General features: G+C 50.2%; 2 protein-coding genes across 2 annotated transcripts; both read left to right on the top strand.

The window, feature by feature from the left end:
* Positions 1-14,544: 14,544 nt before the first annotated feature.
* LOC136461112 (uncharacterized) lies at positions 14,545-15,117 on the top strand. Its single transcript, XM_066460555.1, has one exon. The coding sequence runs from the start codon at positions 14,545-14,547 to the stop codon at positions 15,115-15,117; it is 573 nt and encodes a 190-aa protein (XP_066316652.1).
* Positions 15,118-15,153: 36 nt separating this feature from the next.
* LOC136461111 (uncharacterized) lies at positions 15,154-16,278 on the top strand. The gene has a single exon (XM_066460554.1). The coding sequence runs from the start codon at positions 15,154-15,156 to the stop codon at positions 16,276-16,278; it is 1,125 nt and encodes a 374-aa protein (XP_066316651.1).
* Positions 16,279-18,401: the final 2,123 nt, after the last annotated feature.

Below are 18,401 nucleotides of genomic sequence, written 5' to 3'. Positions count from 1 at the left end.
TGGTTGTAGCCCCCGAGCCTCTTGCTATTTGGAACAAGGAGCTGGAGGATCTTGTCTTGAAGTTGCCCTGATTGTTCGTTGAAATTTTATCAAAAATAACTCGCTCGAACATGGCTTGTTCTGGGTTCTTTTTGCCGTAATGTCTTGAAGTGGTCTGCGTTGAGGAAGCCTATTGGTGACGTGCGCTTTTTCGAAGAAAAAGGGCACTCACTGAGTGTAGCCCCCGAGCCTCTTGCTATTTGGAACAAAAAGTTAGAGGGTCTTGATCCTTTATGTTGTTTGAAAATTTTGTATTCTGAAGTAGTCCCCGAGACTTGGATTACGTCATCATTCGAGTAGTTTTGCGGTAAGCAGCCTCCGAGCTTATGTCAAAAAATTGCACTCACTGAGTGTAGGCCCCGTGCTTTCTCCGAGTTCTTTTTAGAAAAGAAGTCGGATGCAGAGTCTTGATGTGTCGTCGTTGTAGTCTTGAGTTTCTTGTATTCTTGGTCTTTTGTCTTTGGTTCCGAGCCTCCGGGAATAGGTGAAAATTAAGGCCGAGCTCCCTAGCTCAGTGTTGTTTAAGCTATGATGCCGTCCAAGCCCCCGAGCGTATATCCGTGTTGTTTTGTTCAGGAAGAACTCGGATGCGTGGTTTTGGCGTATTCTTTGATAGTTTTGCTGTTGTCAAATGTAGTTGTATGGTGGTGGTTGAGTGTAAATGCCTTTTGTTCACGGGTTGTACTGTGCTAGTATATTCTTCCGAATATGCCTGTCTTCGAGTACCGCTTCCTCTCGCCTGAGTCGTCCATTATTGTGTCCTGTCTTTTCACTGTGTCCTTTGTTAGGCCTATTTCATTGGTACTCCTAGTCCATGTGCGCCGATCCTTTGGTCTATAAATACTGTCCCTGAGTGCTTGTTTTCATTCATTGGATATTCTGTTGAAACCTTGGTGGTCATGAACATGGTAGTTTGTGAAGTAGAGCAGCCCCCGGGCATGTTTTGTACTTTCTGTGTGTCTTGTCGTAGATGGAGGAAGTCTTGTGATAGGGATTAGAGGTAGGCTGATCCCGCGACAGCATTGTGCTAGGATGTACGTGGTGGTAGTTGGAGGAAGTCTTGTGATGTGGGCTTCGTTCCTTCATCCGGCAGTTCTGGGTTGATCTTCGTCGCCTGTCTTGAGACCGTCCGGTGCAGATCAACACCATATCCAGCATCACATCGATCTTGGGTAGACAGATGCCTGCCGGTCTTCTATGCTCCATGTTGCCCTGCCGTGCTGTCGATTTCCGCCTTGGATGCACTGCGTTCGTCCTTTGAAGAAAACAGTGTAACTGATGGCGGTTTGTCCTTCCGAGTAGCAATTTGGGACACGTAGTCGTTCCAGAGCCTAGTCGTGTCCGTGTTCCTCTTTGCTACTTTGCTTTTCATGGTGCTGAGTTCGTTGGGTCTTGTAAGATTTGTAATCTTCTATTTTTGAAATCGCTTGTAATGTAACGAATCTTGTCTTCTGAGTTGTCTTTGACTTTTCTGTTGTGATCCCTGTCGTTCATAAGACTACCGAGTTCTTTCTTACATAATCGGGTTCTTTTGTTCCTCATGAGGTAGCCCTTTCTTTCTTCTTTCTTTCTTCTTGGTTTGACGGGTCGTTCTTGTATCGATCTGATAATCCTGCCGTGGCGTTGCACGGATAAGTCTGAAATCTGCTCGTTGGTTTTTACCGTTGTGAGGATTCGTGCCCTCCGTCGTTTTAGCTGCGTCGGTAAATGGACCGTTGCGTTCCCACACTGTGCTTTAACGGGCCTTGTGGGCCATCTGTATTACTGAGAAATCTATTTAAAGACCTTTTATCTTCCTTTCCTTTGTCGCCCAGCTCTTGCCTTTAAACCCTAGTTCTTAAAAATCCGCCGCCGTCATTGTCGCCATCACCCGAGCACCATCATTCTAGCTTCATCTCCTTTAGCGCCTTTTTTTTGCTTCTACCAGTTCATGGGAAAGAAGAAAACCGCAAGCAAGTCTCAGGCGACCTTCGTGGATGAGGAGTCATCCCTGTCTTTGATTGAAAACTAGGAGTTCGTGGCCATGAGGGCAGCTCAGAAAGTTTGGCCGGCTCCAACAACAAGTGAAGACCAGCTGCGCGAGCTCGTTAGTGATGGCTTGATCCAAAGCAAAGTCATCGCTGAATGGAGAGTTCTGGGCGAACATCGGGTTCCAGCTCTGGGTCCTGGTGAGATTGTCATTTTTGTTTCCTTTGTTCGCGCTGGACTCTGTCTTCCTGCTTCCGCCTTCCTTCATCAGTTTCTTGGTTATTTTGGGGTTAGTCTGAACCATCTAACCCCCAATGCCGTTCTCCATCTTTCTGTTTTTGTTCACTTTTGTGAAGCCTTCCTTGGGATCCCTCCTTCTCTATCTCTTTTTCGCTTTTTCTTTCGCCTGAAACCCCAACCCCGCCGTGAAGAAACCAGTGCCCTCGGTGGTTGTGGGATTCAGTTTCGCCAGGGTCTCAAAATTAAGTTTTTTGACTATGACCTGGTTGATTCTGTCAAAGATTGGCGTGCCGAGTGGTTTTACGCTGCCAATTTGATCCCTTCTCTTGTTGTTCACTCCGGATCCGGTCCTGTGGCGAATGACCGATGGGACAAGAAGCTTGAGTCCCCTGCTGAGATTCAAGCGATCCAGCCACTCCTTGATAGGATTAGCACGTTGAAACAGTAGGGATTGACCGGCTTTGGTATTGTCTCAAGCTTTCTTCGTCGCCGGGTTCAGCCCTTGAAAGAGCGGGAACATCTCGGCTTTGAGTATTCTAGGGCCAAGGATCCTTCACGCATGGTCCCAGCTCTTGAGCTGACCGGTGAGGAGGTACTCGAGCGCCTCCAGAAGATGCTAAAAGGAGTGAGCGTCATTCCTCCTGCCGTCTCTGAGTTCTCGGCCATCAACCCGCCCCCAGCTATGAGTTGTCTATCTTTTTTATTTGAGTTCTTTATGTACTCTTATTGCATCCGTTCTTGCTTAGCTTTTCTTTGTCTTGGTGTTTTATCTTTTTTCGTAGGAGCTTGGGCGGAATTTTGTCGATCCGATCCCCCTTGGTGTTCTCCCTGCCGTGGCGGAGACCGGGGATCGTCTAGCTGGTACTTCTACAATTAGTAAGTCTGAAACCTTTACAACCCTTCCTAGGGTTTCTTTCAGATTTGTTGATGTATATGAAGAGTATGTTCCTCGTCTAGTCCCTCGCGGTCCTCGCAGTGTCCCGAAGAGGGGGCGAATGGATGGGTCTTCATCTGGCTTGCCTGTCTCCAAGAAGCCTCGCAAACCAAGTACTCCCTCAGGTACTCCAGTTGTTGCTAGCATGCTCTTAGGTGAGCACATTTAATACTCTTTGTTCTTTTATTTTCATGTTTCTCTCTTGAACCGAGTACTTTTCATCTCCTTTTCAGCGGGTGCTCTGGTTCCGTTGGCTAAAGAAGAAGAGGATGATGAAGTCCCCCTCGTCATGCGGCGGTGAGTTGTTTTTCATATTCTTGTTGCATTGAATTTCTCCTCTTTGTTTTGAATTTTAGTCTCAGACTTTTTGAAGTAATCGGAGGTCGGGTGTGAGTTCTTCTAAGGCTCCCGCGCCGACTTCTTCTGAAGCTCCAGTGTCGAGTTCTTTGGTTGCCTCTGTCCCGAGCTGTACCGCTCCTCTGGTGCGGAGTTCTTCTACGGCCCCAGCCCCAGCTTCTTCTTCAGCCCCGGCTTCTTCCACGGCTCCAACCCCGGCTTCTTCCGTGGCTCCATTGTCTGCTGTCCCGCTCTCGTCGCCGGGTTGCGGGGACGCCTTCGCCGTCGTGGTTCCCCCTGCGAGGCCTTCTCTTGGTTTCGCGAAGAAAAAAGTAGTCGGGTGAGTAAATTCTAGCTTTATCTCTTTGGCTTTTATCTTCCTTCTTCTGGTTCTTATTGGTGCTTCCTTTTATCACTTTTTAGTGTTTCGTCTTCTCTAATTTCTTCATCGACTTCTTCTCTGCCTCCCGCCGCGCCAACGAGTTTCGAGCCTCGGGACTCACAACATTGTGTTGATGAAGTCGCCGCGGGGGCTTCAGAGCTACCTGGCGGAGTTGCGGACTTGGTCGCTCCGGAGGTAACTGTGGCCGTCGCGCCGGGTTCTTCTGAGGGTTTGGCTCCGGCTTCCCTAGAGGTCGCTTTGGTCGTTCCTCCTTCGCCCCAGCCGGCCTCTCCTTCCCCTTCTCTTGTCTCCGGCGGCCCCTCCTTTTCTGGTGACGTGGTGCAACAGTTCGATGCCACTCATCGGTTATCGGAGCTGACCGCAGCCTGGGGGAGTTTGTCGACCCTCGCGACTTCTTTTGGTGAAAAGCTCCAGGTAGGTTTTACTGTCGTTCCTCTTTTGCATGCTTGTTTTCTCTTCTATCCTTACGCTTTGTTTCTCTTTGCTTCTTTTTGCCCAGTCTTTTTCTCGTGATCATTCTGGCTTCTTTTTCTCATCTGAAAGTGAGAGGAAGTTGTCTTCGAAGGTGGACGCTCTGAAAGGCGATCTTGACCTTCTCCGGGTTGAGTTGGAGACGGAGCGTCAATTGCACCAAAAGGAGGAGAAAGCCCTTCGCGCCCGGGTAGTGGAGACGGAGAAACAGAGAGATGCTGCGGTGGAGTCTGCGAAGAATGAATGCAAAGGTGCCACGGGTTCTGCCTGTTTCTTCTTATATTTTGACTTCTTTTTCCGCTGACTTGTTCTTAGGTGTTCTGTCTAGCTCTCTGAGTTGAGAAGCAGAAGCTCTCGGAGAGTATTGATGAAATGAAGGCCCTTGTCCGTTCTAGTCATAATAGAGCTGAGGAGGTAAATACTCATGCTGAGGAAGAACTCACCCTTGCTAGGCTGATTAGGCGTGGAGCTGACAGAGATCTTGTGCAGGCCCAAAAAACCATTGAAGGCTTGTCTGGGAAGCTAGCGACGGCTACCGAGAATTGGAATGCCTTATGGAAATCTTTTCGTTCGGTGGCCGATGTCCTTCGGACTCCAGCAGATGACGGGTAATCTTGGGCGCAGTTCATTCCCCGGATTCTGACTCATTTCCAAGAGTTCGCGAAGAGGTGTGCCCAAGTATGTACCAAGAATGTGCTGGCCCAGGTCCGGGTCCTTGCTCCAGAAGCGCCTCTCTCCAAGATAGCAGAAGAAGCTGAAAGCCAAGAATATCTTGACGCCGTTGAAAGGATGGAGCCCGAGGTTGAAGATCTAGCCAGTAGGGTTGTAGATAGTCTAAACATTGATATTTCCCTTTCTGATGACAACGCCTGACTCGACTGAGCGTCCTCTTGTAATATTACACTTCTTTTTAAATGAAGATTCTTTATCTTTGTCGATGTATTCTTTGCCTGGGTGCGGTTGAAGTTACTTGACTTGCTGAGTACCTTGTCTTGTTCCCGTCTCTGCTCCGTAAGACAACTATGTGCGTTATTCTGACGAGGCCCCTCGATTTGTCGAGTACTTTTCTTTTCTTCTTTCCTTTGTGATCCGTTGAGTGCTTTGTCCGTGCTATGACTCGGCATCCGAGTGCTTTCTTGAGTGGCGCTTGTGCTTTCCTGAGGAAAAAGTATTCCTATCTGGATGTAGCCCCCGAGCCTCTTGCTTTTCGGAACGAAGTGCTGTAGGGTCTTTTGAAGTTGAAATTTTGGTCGACTCAGCAAATTTGCTTTTTGTTAGCTTTTAGCTACCCTCATTGGCGAGTTCAAGCGTTTTTTAGCTATTTTGCTCTTGGCCGGGATGCTCAGGCATGTTTTCAGCCATTTTGCTTTTTGTTTCGGGTGTTAGCTTTTAGCTACCCTCATCGGCGGGCTCAAGCGTTTTTTCAGCTATTTTGCTCTCGGCCGGAATGCTCAGGCATGTTTTCAGCCATTTTGCTTTTTGTTTCGGGTGTTAGCTTTTAGCTACCCTCATCGGCGGGCTCAAGCGTTTTTTCAGCTATTTTGCTCTCGGCCGGAATGCTCAGGCATGTTTTCAGCCATTTTGCTTTTTGTTTCGGGTGTTAGCTTTTAGCTACCCTCATCGGCGGGCTCAAGCGTTTTTTCAGCTATTTTGCTCTCGGCCGGAATGCTCAGGCATGTTTTCAGCCATTTTGCTTTTTGTTTCGGGTGTTAGCTTTTAGCTACCCTCATCGGCGGGCTCAAGCGTTTTTTCAGCTATTTTGCTCTCGGCCGGAATGCTCAGGCATGTTTTCAGCCATTTTGCTTTTTGTTTCGGGTGTTAGCTTTTAGCTACCCTCATCGGCGGGCTCAAGCGTTTTTTCAGCTATTTTGCTCTCGGCCGGAATGCTCAGGCATGTTTTCAGCCATTTTGCTTTTTGTTTCGGGTGTTAGCTTTTAGCTACCCTCATCGGCGGGCTTAAGCGTTTTTTCAGCTATTTTGCTCTCAGCCGGAATGCTCAGGCATGTTTTCAGCCATTTTGCTTTTTGTTTCGTAAAAACAACTCGTTGGAAGTCATGACAAGACATGCTGTGGATGAATATCATCTTTTATTGATCATGAGTATAAACTAATACATATGTTGTTGAAGAGTATTGTCTTTCATTGATTGTGAAAGTAGGTCCCTTGTGGCTTGCATATCTGTTTCTTCTTGAGTTGTTTTTACGCGTAGAATCTTCTTAGCTGGCTGATGTGCCATGTATTGCTGACTTCTTTTCCATCTTCGGTCATTAACTTGTATGTGCCTGGTCCGGTGACTTTTGTGACGATGAACGAGCCTTCCCATGGACTGAGTAGCTTATGTCGTCCATCAGTCTTTTGTATCCTTCTTAGTACTAAGTCTCCGACTTATAGTGATCGAGGTTGGGTGCTCTTGTTGTAATGCCGTCTTAAACCTTGTAGGTATCTAGCTGATTGGAGGGTAGCATTTATTCTGATTTCTTCTGAGCTGTCGAGTTCTAATCTTCTTGTGTGTTCCGCTTCTCCTTCATCGTATTGCTCTATCTTTGGGGATGTCCAGATCAAGTCGGCAGGTAGTATGGCCTCTGACCCATAAACTAGGAAGAAAGGTGAGTAGCCTGTTGCTCTGCTTATTTGAGTTCGTAGTCCCCATACTACTTTCGGTAATTCTTCAATCCATTTGGACCCATAGTCCACTAGTTCTTCGTATAATCTTGGCTTTAATCCAGCTAGTATGAGTCCATTAGCCCTTTCTACTTGTCCGTTGGCCTCTGGATGTGCAACAGACGCATAGTCTATACTGAAACCACAGTCTTGTGCCCAGCTCTTGAATTCTGTAGCTGTGAAGGGGGAGCCTAGATCTGTGATGATTCGGTTGGACATGCCGAAGCGGTGCATAATGTCTTGGATGAACTCGACTGCTTTGGTTGCGCTGTATTTCGCGAGTGGTTTGTATTCGATCCACTTGGTGAACTTGTCGATTGCTACAAAGTTGTACTCGAAGCCGCCTTTTGCTTTTTTCAGGGGTCCTACTTGATCTAGCCCCCAGCAGGAAAAAGGCCAAGCGGGTGGGATGCAGATAAGATTGTGAGCTGGTACATGGGCTTGTCTTACAAACATTTGGCAACTTTTGCATTTTTTGACAAGCTCTTCTGCGTCTTTCAAAGCGGTTGGCCAGTAGAATCCGGTGCGAAATGCTTTGCCAACTAGTGTCCTTGAAGCGGCATGATTTCCACAGCAACCTGAGTGTATTTCATCTAGGATCTCTTTACCTTCTTCAAATGAGACATATTTTAGGAGTACTCCTGATGATGCTGCTCTCCTGTAAAGTTTATCTCCTACTAGAACGTAGTTTTTGCTTCTGCGAGCAACTTGGGTGGATTGTACCTTATCTGCTGGTAATTTGTTTTCTTTGATATAGTCAATGAAAACTTAGGTCCATGAAGTGTTGATTATCAAGATCTGAACGCCTTTAGCCTGAATTTCATGTGTTGTTTCACCGGGTTGTTTGATAGAGGGAACTGATAGCTCTTCTATGAATACGCCAGGTGGAACCTTTGCTCTGTCTGATCCGAGCTTGGCAAGGACATCTGCTACAATGTTGGAATCGCGTAGGACGTGTAAAATTTCTAATCCTTGGAAGTGTTTTTCAAGTTTCCATATTTCAGCACAATAAGCACCCATGTTTTCTTTGGTGCAGTCCTAATCTTTGTTGACTTGGTTGATGACCACTGCTGAATCGCCGTATACGAGTAGTCTTTTTATTCCGAGGGTAATCGCAACTCATAGCCCGTGGATGAGGGCTTCATATTCTGCTTCGTTATTTGTAGCTTGCCATAATATCTGAAGGACGTACTTGAGTTGTTTTCCTTCTGGAGAAATGAGGAGAACGCCTGCACCGGCCCCGCCTAGTTTGAGTGATCCGTCAAAGTACATCTTCCAGTGGTCGAGGATTGTATCTGATAAGGGTTGTTGAATCTCTATCCATTCGGCCACGAAATCGGTGAGGGCTTGAGATTTTATTGCTTTTCGTGGGGTGAAATTGATGTCAAGAGCTCCAATTTCAACTGCCCATTTGGATATGCGCCCTGTGGCGTCTTTATTGTGTAGGATGTCTCCGAGTGGAAAATCTGTCACTACGGTAATCTTGTGGCTTTCGAAATAGTGGCGAAGTTTCCGTGAGGTAATGAGTAGGGCGTAGAGTAGTTTTTGTACATGCGGGTACCGGGTTTTGGATTCTGACAGTACTTCGCTGATGTAGTATACTGGACGCTGCACTTTATACACGTGCCCTTGTTCTTCTCTTTCTATGACTATTGTTGTGCTGATTACGGTAGGAGTTGCCGCGATATATAGCATCATATCTTCATCTTTCTTTGGAGGTGTCAGGATAGGTGATGAAGTGAGGTATTCTTTAAGTTTTTTGAAAGCTTCGTCGGCCTCCATTGTCCACTCGAACTTGTCTGTTTTCTTTAGTAGTTTAAAGAAAGGTAACCCTTTTTCGCCGAGTCTTGATATGAAACGGTTGAGGGCCGCCATGCATCCTGTTAGTTTCTGAACATCTTTGACACTTCTAGGTGGGCCCATTTCTGTTATAGCTCAAATTTGCTTGGTGCTGGCTTCGATTCCGCGCTGACTGACCAAAAATCCGAGTAGTTATCCTGAGGGAACTCCAAATACACATTTATTTGGGTTCAATTTCCATCTCCATTTCTTCAAGTTTTCGAAGGTTTGCTTTAAATCTTCAATTAGAGTGTCTGGGTTCTTTGTTTTTACCACCACATCGTTCATGTATGCCTCCACATTTTCACCGATTTGATTCCCGAGGCAAGTCTAGATAGCTCTTTGGTACGTGGCACCAGCGTTCTTTAGTCCAAACGACATGGTCTTGTAGCAGTAGGCACCAAACGGGGTGATGAAAGATGTCTTGCTCTGGTCTTCTTCTTTTAGTGCGATCTGGTGATATCCTGAATAGCAATCGAGAAAAGATAATAACGCAGATCCTGCTGTCGAGTCAACTATCTGGTCAATGCGTGGTAGCCCGAACGGATCTTTTGGGCAATATTTGTTGAGATCTGTGTAATCGACGCACATACGCCACTCGTCCGTGTTTTTCTTCTATACAAGGACCGGGTTTGCTAGCCAATCTAGATGTAGGATCTCCTTGATGAATCCGGCTGCCATTAGTTTTGTTATTTCCTTTTTAATTGCTGCCTTCTTGTCGGGTGAGAATCGTCGTAGCCGTTGTTTTACAAGTTTGGAGCTTTTGTTAACATCGATTCTGTGCTCAGCCAACTCCCTTGGGACTCCTGGCATGTCGACTGGCTTCCAAGCGAAGATATCTTTGTTGTCCCGAAGAAAGTTGGTGAGCGCGAGTTCCTATTTTGCCGAGAGGTGAGCACTGATAGTTGCTGTCTTGGAGGTATCGCCAGTGCCTAAGTCGATTTGCTTGACGTCGGCTTCTTTTGGTGGTGCGATGATGCTGGGCTTTTTAGCCGGTATTTCTAATTCTTCTTGGCTTGTTTCTGCAGCGATTGCGGCTATTTCTTTTCTTCCATTGTCGGCTTGCGCTTTAGCTACGATCTGGATTGCCTGAACGTCGCAGTCAAAAGCGCACTTTAAATTGCTTCGAAGGGAAAGGATACCATTGGGTCCTGGCATCTTAAGTAGTAAGTACGGGTAATGTGGTATTGCCATGAATTTGGCTAGTGCTGGACGTCCGAGGATTGCATGATATGATGAATCGAAATCGGCGACTTTAAATTTGATAAACTCTGTTCGGTAGTTTGAAGGAGTTCCAAAGGTAACAGGTAAAGTAATTTGTCCGAGTGGCATGGCTGCTTTGCCGGGTACTATTCTGTAAAAAGGTGTGCTTGTTGGCGTAATCATCCCGGCGAGTTGTAACCCCATTTTCCTTAGAGTTTCTGAAAAGATGATGTTAAGCCTAGCTCCTCCATCGATTAGTACTTTGGTGACGGTCATACCAGCAATAGTCGGATCTAGAACCAATGGATAATGGCCTATGTTTCCCACGCTAGTCCATTGGTCTTCTCTGGTAAATTGGATAGGATACTGTGACCAATTGAGGTATCTTGGTGTAGCCGGTTCTGCTGTCATAATGGTCCGCAGTGCTAGTTTTTCTAGATGTTTGCTTCTGCAATCCGGAACCCCTGAGAAAATCACTGCTACCGTTCCCCTAGGTTTTTGGAATCCTTTGTCCTCATGGTTGTCTTCCTCTCTCTTCTGATTGTCCTCTTTAGTGTTTTCCTTACTATCTTTTCTTGTGTATCGATCATTGAAAGTGTAGCAATTTCTGATAGTGTGCCTCCCACCAGGGTGCAATGGGCAACGTATGTTTTCAATGTCATCATATCTTCTTGGTTTGGGAAATTTCTTTGATTTGTCGGCCATTGCCACAATATTGTCTGGTCTACGTTTTCTTTCTTGATGTCTGCTATTTCGTTGATTTTGCCTGTCCGGGTTGTCTTGGTTGCTTCTGTCCAGGAATCTCTCTCGTGTTTTTTCTTCTACAGTAATCATCTTTTCTACTGTACGTCTGAATTCTTCATTGTTTCTTGGATTTTCTTTGCAGAAGTCTTGAAATTGCCATCTGGCCATGATTCCGTGAGAAAAAGCTTCAATTACTTCTCGTTCGGTTATGTCATGCACTTGAGCTCGTAGTTCGCCGAATCACCGATAATAGTTTCTGAGACTTTCACCTCCCTTTTGCTTGAGTCCTTTTAGTTCTGCATGAGTGATTGGGTGTGTAATGATTCCTGCGAAATTCTCACAAAACGCTCTCTGTAAATCCTCCCAATTTCTGATAGATCCTGGATTTAGTTTATCGAACCATTGGAGGGGCATGGACTCTAGTGCCATGGGGAAGAAGAGGGCTTTGATATCGTCGTCTCCTCCGGCTAGTTCAATCGATTGTGAATATATTCTGAGCCATTGCTTTGGTTCGGTCTTGCCATCATACTTGGAGTGATTAGATGGTTTGAATTTGTGAGGTAATCGCACCAATGCGAGCCTGTTCGCGAAACAGGGGAACCTGTCGTGAGCCTTGGTTTCTTTGAATTCAGATTCGGCGCCTTCCTCTGGCCAACTGTCGTTCTGATGGGAACAATTTTGCAAGGTTGTCTGGGTAGGAACCCTGCTCCTAGTCTTCCTTAGTTGTTCAAATTGGTGGCCTTGATTATGTTCCTTCCTACTTCCTCCGTCATGGCTTCCACCCGGTCCAAGTCTTTCGAAGGCGGATTTCCTTTGATTTTGATCTTCTTGCCGGTGGGTTGTTGATCTGGCGGGTAGTCTTGATCGAGCTTTCTCTTCATGTGTTCTCGGGATTGTCGATCGGAGCAAGTCCTAGAGCTGTTCATACTTCTCACCAGGATGCGAAGTTGCTCCGAGTTCTTCTAATGCTTCTCGAATCTTATCGTAAGGCGTATTCACCGTGCGTCTCCCTTCGACTTCTCGTTGTGATTTTCTTCTGTTGTACTCATCCAATTCTGACTCGTATCTGGTCCAAGCTTCCCTGCGCTGCCTAGCACGGTGTTGGCGCCCTTGCTTCAACTTATTTTTTCTTTCTCTAGCTTATTTCTGACTATCTGTTTCTCCGTCGTAGCCCTGGGCAAAGGGTGATATGTTGGATTCTGATTCATCTGATGATCTAACATCGGGTGCTTCCGGGGGATTTAATGGTGACCACGGTCGTCGAACCATGAACACTTCTCGCGCATGAGTCGTTCTGTTATTGGCGTTAGTTTTCATACTGTCGGAGTCGCTGATAACTTTAGTGGATGCCTCGGTGTCGTAGATCGAGTCTCCTTCTTGGTAAGGTAAAATAGCTGTTGTTGTCGTGCCGACTAGTTGGGTTCCGCTACCTTCAGGAACGGAATCCGGCCAGTGGATGATACAGTCCCGTGATGTTATCGTTAGCACGAGGCCCTCCTGAGCTCCTGTCAGTGGTATCCCGAATCTTAGATTGAAAAATCTTTCGACCTGTCCTTGATAGGGTCTTGCCATGTTGTCGAGCCCAAATGGAGAAGAACTCGACTTCTTGAGAGAATTCTGGGGGTAATCCGAGTTGTTTTGGATTGTGTTCCGGAATCTTGCCAAAAAAGAACTCGGTTTCTGGAAAACACTCTGATAAAACTTCGCTTTGGAGCTTGAATTCGAATCGGATACGAGTGGTCGTGAAATCCGATTTGATTCGGATACTATGAGCTGCGCGAATCTTCTGGTGAGCTGATCCGTTGTAGTCGTTGGAATAGGAACTTCTTTTAGATGATCTAAATCTTCGAGGAGATGGCTTTGAAGCTTGCCGTTGTTGTCTGCCTCGCAGATCCATGAGCCGAAGATGAAAGTTGATCCCGTCGGGAAAATCATGTTGTCGAGGTCCATCGAGCTCTCGGAAGCAAAGTCGCCGAAATCCCCTACCTGGCGCGCCAGCTGTCGATGTTTCACCACCGATAACCTGCCACGGGGGTACCCGGGGCAGTATGTTCGGGCTTCGGCGTATGCTGAACTCGATGGTTAACGCAAGAGACAGTCGATTTATCCTGGTTCAGGCCCTCGATCGTAGATCGAGTAATAACCTTACGTCCAGTCGGCGTTAGCCTTTGCGTTGGATTGATTGTAATGTGTTGTGTTGTGTTGTACAATTGTTCTCCCCCTCTCAGGAGCCCTGCCCTCCTTTATATAGTCAGGAGGCCAGAGTCCTAGTCGGTTTATAATGAGATTTCCTAGTAGGATTACCTAATAGTTCTACTACTACGATTATATGGGAAGAATCCTAGTTGGACTAGATCTTTTTTCTACCGTGCGGGGTATCCTGTGGGTCCCGCATCGACAGCAACATCAACCTCTCCCATAATTTATTCACCAGTATCCAGGGGGGACATCTTAGCACCCTCATATCTCTACCTAGATTTCCATTCTAACATGATTGGGGGCCATCTCCCTGTTCCCCCACTGAACACTTCGTTCTTGGACTGCTCCAGCAACCATTTCACTCACTCGATTCCAACAAAGTTTCTGTCAGGCCTGACATGCGAAGTTCCTGTCATTATCAAACAATATGCTTACAGGAGAAGTCCCACCTATGATCTGCAACATTGCAACACAAGCAATCTCGAAGTTCTTGACCTTTCTTTTAACAGTTTGGGTGGCTTAATACCACACTGTCTGTTACAGGAGACAAAGAACATTGTTGTGTTGAACTTGAGAGGCAACAATTTTCAGGGATCACTGCCCCCAAAATATCAGCAAAGGATGTGCACTCCAGACGGTATAAATATCAACGCCAACAAGCTGGAGGGGAAGCTGCCAAAGCCTCTGGTCAACTGTAAGATGCTAGAGGTTCTAGATGTCGGGGACAACCAGATGGCAGACAATTTTCCAGACTGGTTAAGAGACCTCTCTCAGTTCAGAGTGCTTGTTCTGCGATCAAATAGATTCCATGGCCCCATTTCCATCGGTTATGGAACAAGTTTCTTTCTAGCATTGCAAGTCTTTGACATATCTTCGAACAGTTTCAATGGTAGTTTACCAGCACAGTGCTTGGAGAGACTGAAAGCAATGATTAACTGTTCCCAAGTCGAAAGCCAGGCTCAGCCAATTGGGTACCAGTATTCGACTGACACATACTGTCATGTGGGGGCGCACATACTCCAGGCGCCGCAGGGCGCGAGACGCGCGTCGGGCCGCGGAACGCGCGGCGCGCACGGAGGAGAGCCGCGACGACGGGCACGACCAGGCCACCATCAGTGGCTAGGATCACCAGATAATTAGTTTCCTATTATTAGTCCTTTGTTTTAGGAGCAATTAGCTCTCATTCGGTTGGGCCAAGGGCTAGATATTCCCTGTAACCGCACATTGATAAGGGTAAGCAAGATTGTTACCTCTAAGCCTTCTATCTCTCTCGTCTACGAACAAGCCTGCGGCGGAGGGGCAAACCTCGCCGGAGAAGACGGACCGGGGCTACGAACTCCGTAGCCAGGGGCCAGCTACCCTAGGGCCGGAGGTCCTTGACAACCTGGTATCACGGTCTCGTCGATCCTTGCCTTCCGCATCCGCCGCAAACCCTAGCCCATCACCAACCGCCGCCATCAGCCCTCCATCTTCGTCATCGACCACTGTCGCATCGTACGCCGCCACCATGGGGGATGATCTCAAGGCCTCCCTCGAGGCGCTGACCAAGTCCGTCGCCATGATGCAGAAGTCGATCGAGGCCAACGCCAAGGCCATCGCCGACCTGACCATCGCGGGTTCGTCCGCGTCCAGCGGCCGACCGGGATCCGGGGGCGAACACCACCAAGACCGGCCGCCCAAGCACTGGCGTCCCGAGTTCCTGCGCTACGACGGCAAGAGTGACCCGCTGGCCTTCCTCAACCAGTGCGAGTCCTTCTTCACGCAGCAACGGATCATGCCGAAAGAACAGACATGGATGGCGTCCTACAACCTCCAGGAGGGGGCCCAACTCTGGTACATGCAAGTACAGGCGGACGAGGGGACGCCGCCATGGCCTCGTTTCAAAGAGCTTCTCAACCTCTGCTTCGGGCCGCCGCTACGCTCGGCCCCCCTCTTCGAGCTTGCATCTTGCCGGCGTACGGGCATGGTGGAGGACTACCAGGATCGCTTCCAAGCCCTCCTTCCCCGCGCGGGCCACCTCGATGAAGCACAGCACGTGCAATTGTTCACGGGCGGTCTTCTGCCGCCGCTCAGCCTCTAGGTGCAGAACCAAAACCCGCAATCGCTGACGGCGGCCATGAGCCTCGCGCGCCAGATGGAACTCCTGGAGCAGTACTACGCGTCCACGGCCAAGGCACCTGGCCAGGGAGTGCTGCCGACGCCCGGGCCGCGCACTGCCACTCCGCCCATGACCAAGCCGCCGGCACCCACCGCGTCAATCGAGGGCCGCCCTGTCAAGCGCCTAAACCAAACGGAACAGGAGGAACGGCGCTGCCTCGGACTGTGCTTCAACTGCGATGAGAAGTACAGTCGTGGGCATAACAAGGTTTGCAAACGTTTGTTCTTTGTGGACAGCGTAGTGGAGGAGGACGAGGACACCACTGAGGACACGCCGGACACGGAAACACCGGTGTTCTCCCTTCACGCCGTGGCGGGTGTCGCCGTGGGCAACTCGATCCTGCTCCGGGTGCAACTGGGCGCGGCATCTCTCGTCGCCTTGGTCGACACGGGTTCGACCCATAACTTCATCGGAGAGTCAGCCGCCGACCGCACGGGGCTGCCCGTCCAGCCGCGGCCACGTCTGACCGCCACGGTCGCCAACGAAGAAAAGGTGGCCTGCCCGGGAGTACTCCGCCACGCACCCATCTTCATCGAGGGCATGACGTTCCATGTCGATCTATATGTCATGCTGCTCGCCGGGTATGACATTGTCCTCGGCACCCAGTGGATGGCCAAGCTGGGGCGCATCGCCTGGGACGTCACCACGCGCACCATGGCGTTCAAGCATCGCGGGCGCGACATATGCTGCAAGGCGTGGCCAATCCCAACGGGCCGGCGGTCCGCGCAGCGACCTCCGAGGGCTCCCTCCTCGACGGGCTCCTCGACTCCTTCACCGACGTCTTCGCCGAGCCCTCGGGTCTACCTCCTCAACGCGGCCGCGACCACGCCATCGTCCTCAAGCCTGACACGTCGCCGCAATGATCGAGCAAGGCATTGCCGCCGCAGCGACTCGTCCTTCTCCTCGCCGGTCCTCCTCATCAAGAAAGCGGACGGGTCGTGGCGATTCTGCGTTGACTACAGGGCGCTGAACGCGCTCACCGCCAAGGACGCGTTCCCCATCCCCGTCGTCGATGAGCTACTCGATGAGCTCCATGGGGCGCGCTTCTTCTCCAAGCTCGACTTGCGATCGGGTTATCACTAGGTGCGCATGCGGCCAGAGGACATCCACAAGACGGCGTTCCTCACCCACGACGGACTCTACGAGTTCTTGGTCATGCCGTTCGGGCTGTGCAACGCCCCGGCAACATTCCAAGCACTCATGAATGATGTGCTTCGGTCATACCTTAGCCGTTTTGTCCTTGTCTTCTTTGATGATATTTTGATTTATAGCAAGACATGGGCAGACCACCTTCGCCACCTTCGTGTCGTCCTGTCGACCCTGCAGCAGCACAGGCTCTTCATCAAGCGCACCAAGTGTGCCTTTGGCGTCGACTCCGTGGCATATTTGGGCCACATCATCTCCGCCGAATGTGTCGCCATGGATCCGACGAAGGTGTAGGCCATCCGCGACTGGCCTCGACCGCGCTCGGCGCGTGCGGTGCGTGGCTTCCTCAGCTTGGCGGGGTACTACTGCAAATTCATCCACAACTACGGCTCCATGGCCGCGCCCCTCACCGCCCTCCTAAAAAAGGAAGGGTTCGTCTGGACCGAGGTAGCGACCGCGGCGTTCGACGCCCTCAAGGCCGCGGTCTCCTCGGCACCAGTCCTCGCCATGCCAGACTTCACCAGGCCATTCACCGTGGAATGCGACGCCTCCTCCCACGGCTTCGGCACGGTCCTCATCCAAGACGGCCACCCCATCGCCTTCTTCAGCAGGCCCGTCGCGCCTCGCCACCGCGCCCTCGCCGCGTACGAGCGGGAACTCATCGGCCTGGTGCACGCCGTACGGCACTGGAGTCCGTACCTTTGGGGTCGCCACTTCACCGTCAAGACTCACCATTATAGCCTCAAATATCTTCTAGACCAGCGGCTGGCGACCATCCCACAACACCATTGGGTGGGGAAGCTGCTCGGCTTTGACTTCAAGGTGGAGTACAAGCCCGGCGCGACGGACACCGTGGTGGACGCGCTGTCTCACCGCGACACAGTCGATAACGCCACCGTCCTCGCGCTATCCGCTCCCCGGTTCGACTTCATCGAGCACCTTCGCCAAGCACAGTCCACCGACCCCGCGCTGGCGGCCATCAAGGAGGAGATTAGCACGGGCGCACGCGGCGAGCCGTGGTCCACCACCGATGGCATGGTCGTGTTCGCCGGGCGCCTGTACATTCCCCCGGCTTCGCCACTGCTCCAAGAGATCATGATGGCTGTCCATGAGGAGGGACATGAAGGCGTCCAGCGCATGCTTCACCGACTCCACCGCGACTTTCACTTTCCTAATATGAAGCAACTCGTGCAGGACATGGTGCGGGCATGTGGGGTGTGCCAGCGATACAAGGCTGAGCACCTGCACCCAGCCGGCCTCCTTCTTCCACTACCGGTGCCGCAGGGTGTTTGGACGGACATCGCCCTGGACTTCGTCGAAGCACTCCCTCGTGTCCGCGGCAAGTCTGTCATCCTGACGGTGGTGGACAGGTTCAGCAAGTACAGCCACTTCATCCCCTTGGCACACCCATACTCCGCCGAATCTGTCGCTCACGTCTTCTTCGCCGAGATCGTTCGTCTACATGGTGTCCCACAGTCCATGGTGTCGGACTGCGACCCGGTCTTCACCTCTGCGTTCTGGCGCGAGCTAATGCGCCTGGTGGGCACCAAGCTCCACATGACCACCGCGTTCCACCCCCAGTCAGATGGGCAGTCGGAGGCCGCCAACCGCGTCATCATCATGTACCTACGGTGCCTGACTGGGGACCGGCCGCGACAGTGGTTGCGGTGGCTTCCATGGGCGGAATTCATCTTCAACACCGCCTACCAGACCTCGCTGCGGGACACCCCGTTCTGGGGCGTCTATGGACGCGACCCCCCCCCCTCCATTCGATCATACGAACCGGGGGACACAAGGGTGGCCGCCGTCGCCAGGACCATGGAGGAGCGCGAGGAATTCTTGGAGGACATCCGCTATCGCCTCGAACAAGCGCATGCCACCCAGAAGAAGCACTACGACAAGTCACACCGCGCCGTGTCCTATCAAGTCGGGGACTGGGTCCTCCTTCGTCTTCGTCAGCGCACGCCGGTGTCTCAAAAAATAGCTGCGATGGTATTACCTTCGTCCGCAAAAGAATACAATTATGGGATATATGCCGATCAAAAAAGCTTAAGTTTGAC

This window comes from Miscanthus floridulus, chromosome 6 (assembly GCF_019320115.1).
Source record: "Miscanthus floridulus cultivar M001 chromosome 6, ASM1932011v1, whole genome shotgun sequence".
NCBI classification, from domain to species: Eukaryota; Viridiplantae; Streptophyta; class Magnoliopsida; order Poales; family Poaceae; genus Miscanthus; species Miscanthus floridulus.
The sequence above is the reverse complement of the archived record's forward strand: the minus strand, read 5'-3'. Positions and strand labels throughout refer to the sequence as shown.